Here is a 4,510-nt window from a genome sequence, read left to right on the forward strand (position 1 = left end):
TACCAAAACCCCATGTTACCAAAACCCCATGTTACCAAAAACCCCATGTTACCCAAACCCCATGTTACCCCAATCCCCATGTTACCATAACCCCACGTAACCAAAACCCCATGTTACCCAAACCCCATGTTACCCAAAACCCCATGTTACCCGTAACCCCATGTTACCCCATTCCCCATGTTACCCAAAACCCCATGTTACCCAAACCCCATGTTACCCAAAACCCAAAGTTACCAAAACCCCATGTTACCAAAAACCCCATGTTACCCAAAACCCCATGTTACCCAAAACCCAAAGTTACCAAAACCCCATGTTACCAAAACACCATGTTACCAAAACCCCATGTTACCAAAAACCCCATGTTACCCAAAACCCCATGTTACCCAAAACCCCATGTTACCCCATTCCCCTTGTTACCCAATCCCCATGTTACCATAACCCCATGTTACCAAAACCCCTTGTAACCAAAACCCCATGTTACCCAAACCCCACGTAACCAAAACCCCATGTTACCAAAAACACCATGTTACCAAAAACCCCATGTTACCAAAAACCCCATGTTACCCAAACCCCATGTTACCAAAATCCCATGTTACCCAAAACCCCATGTTACCAAAACCCCAAGTTACCCAAAACCACATGTTACCAAAACCCCATGTTACCCGTAACCCCATGTTACCCAAAACCCAATGTTTCCCAAAACCCCATGTTACCCGTAACCCCATGTTACCCCATACCCCATGTTACCCAAACCCCATGCTACCCAAAACCCCTTGTTACCCATAACCCCATGTTACCCCAATCCCCATGTTACCAAAACACCATGTTACCAAAACCCCATGTTACCAAAAACCCCATGTTACCCAAAACCCCATGTTACCCAAAACCCCATGTTACCCCATTCCCCTTGTTACCCAATCCCCATGTTACCATAACCCCATGTTACCAAAACCCCATGTAACCAAAACCCCATGTTACCCAAACCCCACGTAACCAAAACCCTATGTTACCCAAAACCCATGTTACCCAAAACCCCATGTTACCCAAAACCCCATGTTACCCCATTCCCCATGTTACCATAACCCCACGTAACCAAAACCCTATGTTACCCAATCTCCATGTTACCCAAAACCCAAAGTTACCCAAACCCCAAGTTACCCAAACCCCAAGTTACCCAAACCCCATGTTACCAAAACACCATGTTACCAAAACCCCATGTTACCAAAAACCCCATGTTACCCAAAACCCATGTTACCCCAATCCCCAATCCCCATGTTACCATAACCCCACGTAACCAAAACCCCATGTTACCCAAACCCCATGTTACCCAAAACCCCATGTTACCCGTAACCCCATGTTACCCCATTCCCCATGTTACCCAAAACCCCATGTTACCCAAACCCCATGTTACCCAAAACCCAAAGTTACCAAAACCCCATGTTACCAAAACACCATGTTACCAAAACCCCATGTTACCAAAAACCCCATGTTACCCAAACCCCATGTTACCCCAAACCCCATGTTACCATAACCCCACGTAACCAAAACCCCATGTTACCCAAACCCCATGTTACCCAAAACCCCATGTTACCCAAAACCCAAAGTTACCAAAACCCCATGTTACCAAAACACCATGTTACCAAAACCCCATGTTACCAAAAACCCCATGTTACCCAAACCCCACGTAACCAAAACCCCATGTTACCAAAAACACCATGTTACCAAAAACCCCATGTTACCAAAAACCCCATGTTACCCAAACCCCATGTTACCAAAATCCCATGTTACCAAAACCCCATGTTACCCAAAACCCCATGTTACCCAAAACCCCATGTTACCCCATTCCCCTTGTTACCCAATCCCCATGTTACCATAACCCCATGTTACCAAAACCCCATGTAACCAAAACCCCATGTTACCCAAACCCCACGTAACCAAAACCCCATGTTACCAAAAACACCATGTTACCAAAAACCCCATGTTACCAAAAACCCCATGTTACCCAAACCCCATGTTACCAAAATCCCATGTTACCCAAAACCCCATGTTACCAAAACCCCAAGTTACCCAAAACCACATGTTACCAAAACCCCATGTTACCCATAACCCCATGTTACCCAAAACCCAATGTTTCCCAAAACCCCATGTTACCCGTAACCCCATGTTACCCCATACCCCATGTTACCCAAACCCCATGCTACCCAAAACCCCTTGTTACCCATAACCCCATGTTACCCCATTCCCCATGTTACCAAAACACCATGTTACCAAAACCCCATGTTACCCAAAACCCCATGTTACCCAAAACCCCATGTTACCCCATTCCCCTTGTTACCCAATCCCCATGTTACCATAACCCCATGTTACCAAAACCCCATGTTACCAAAACCCCATGTTACCCAAACCCCACGTAACCAAAACCCTATGTTACCCAAAACCCATGTTACCCAAAACCCCATGTTACCCAAAACCCCATGTTACCCCATTCCCCATGTTACCATAACCCCACGTAACCAAAACCCTATGTTACCCAATCTCCATGTTACCCAAAACCCAAAGTTACCCAAACCCCAAGTTACCCAAACCCCAAGTTACCCAAACCCCATGTTACCAAAACGCCATGTTACCCAAACCCCATGTTACCCAAACCCCATGTTACCATGGTAGCAAAAAACTAACTAAAAGGAATAATGGTGGTTGCAGTCACTCCTTTTAGATTTCTTCCAAGGTTCTAGAAAGATAAACTAATTCTGAACATGTTATTAAAATTAGAACCACTTAAGGTTTGTCACCACATTCTAAACACCAGTCCACTGCTGACCATAGATTTAAAACACAAAACTGACCTAAGATCAGCATGTAGGGTCAGCATCATTCTACTCCTACTCAGTCCCCTGGGCTGCTCTCTCCTCTCCCGGTCCAGCTTCAGCTCTGGAGCTCAGAGAGACCATCTCCATGGCATTGGCATCAACATAAAGATCCATGCTGCTCAACCTGTTCACTCTCTTCTGCCTCCTGGTGGTCTAGGGAGACACAGCACCAAGAGTGAGTGAGTCAGTCAGTCATGGACTAATAATGGAAACACTTCAAGATAAAGAATCTAAGAGAAACACTAAATAAGATAAAGACATAAAGACAAAAGCAAAAAGCAGCAATACATTCTGGAACACAAAACAGACGTAATTGAGCTACTCTCTTAAAATAATTAAAACCCCATGTTACCATAACCCCATGTTACCATGGTTGCAAAAAAACTAACTAAAAGGAATCATGGTGGTTGCTGTCACTCTTTTTAGATGTCTTCCAAGGTTCTAGAAAGATAAACTAATTCTGAACTTTTCAGCTATTATTAAAATCCCGGTCTCTCGTTCTCTCTGTGTGTCTGTCTCTCGTTCTCTGTGTGTGCGCGTCTCTCGTTCTCAGTACAGAAGAACAAACCCAAGATAGTGCAACACAAGTCAAAGATACACATCTGGTTAATCACACACCTTAAAAACAGATATAGACCAATGTAGAAGCTGAACCCTGCTCATAGACACAAACATTTAAATGACTTGTAACGTCTGAGTAACTGTCTTTACCTTGTAGTACAGGTAGAAGGTGGTGATGGCTGTCAGTAGGATCAGCAGCACTACAACGTGTCTGATGATGAAGGCTGGTAGAGGAGAGGCTGAAAACAGAAACACCTTTGATGAGGGGACTGATCATCATCATATAGATCTGTGGGAAATCTGTCAATGACAAAGTTATAAGTCTGGTTCATGTTCAGTTACCTGTGACGGTGAGGTTGAGGAGCTCACTCTCAGAGGAGAAGTTATGAGAGAAAACATAATTGTCATAAACACAGCTGTAGTTCCCTTGGTGGGAGTCATCTGCAGCAGGGAAGAGGAAGGCAGCAGAGTGATTGACAGCTGGCTGGGTCTGGGTTCTATTGGAGCCGGTGAACGTGAGGAGGAAGGAGCCTCCTGGGTACTGTGGCTGAGTGGAGCAGGAGATGGTGAAGTTGTAGCCCCTGAACACCTCTGGCCCCTCATGGCCCCTGGAGACCCCTCCCATTGAGTCAGTCAGGTAGATATCAGGCTGGACCAGGAGATCTGTAACAATAAAAGAGAACAAGAAAAACCTCTTCAACTAGTTTCCTATAGATATGACAATAACATCAGCATGTAACAGTGCTAGCCACCCTCCCTCACAGGGCAACATGAGTAGTGGGCCTACAGTCACTGAGACAACATATGTTGATATCAGGCTGAAGCAGGACATCTGGAACAAGAGGAGAGAAAAATAATGATATGACATTTAGATATGACAATAACATGACATGTGACAGTGGTAGTGAGTAGAGACGTTCAGTGAGATAACGTTCAAATACAAAAGCATTCTGGGATATTGAAGTTGTATTTGATTCCTACTTGACTGATTGATCTGTTTTGCAAAGCAGATTTACAAGCTAAACAGTCATTGTGAGAGGTGCAGAGGAAGTTGTATGAATGAAGGAAATCAGTTGAAT

At 44.6% G+C, this 4,510-nt stretch overlaps 1 protein-coding gene across 1 annotated transcript; it reads right to left on the minus strand.

The window, feature by feature from the left end:
• Nucleotides 1-2,807: 2,807 nt before the first annotated feature.
• On the minus strand, nt 2,808-4,056 carry LOC311119590 (uncharacterized protein; the record flags this gene model as incomplete). Its single annotated transcript, XM_084194262.1, has 3 exons — nt 2,808-3,023; nt 3,582-3,670; nt 3,774-4,056. 3 exons carry the CDS (start codon nt 4,054-4,056, stop codon nt 2,883-2,885), a joined length of 513 nt encoding a protein of 170 aa, XP_084050388.1. The 3' UTR covers nt 2,808-2,882.
• Nucleotides 4,057-4,510: the final 454 nt, after the last annotated feature.

Source organism: Coregonus lavaretus, assembly GCF_964263955.1.
Source record: "Coregonus lavaretus genome assembly, contig: HAP1_SCAFFOLD_4590, whole genome shotgun sequence".
In the NCBI taxonomy this organism is placed as follows: Eukaryota; Metazoa; Chordata; class Actinopteri; order Salmoniformes; family Salmonidae; genus Coregonus; species Coregonus lavaretus.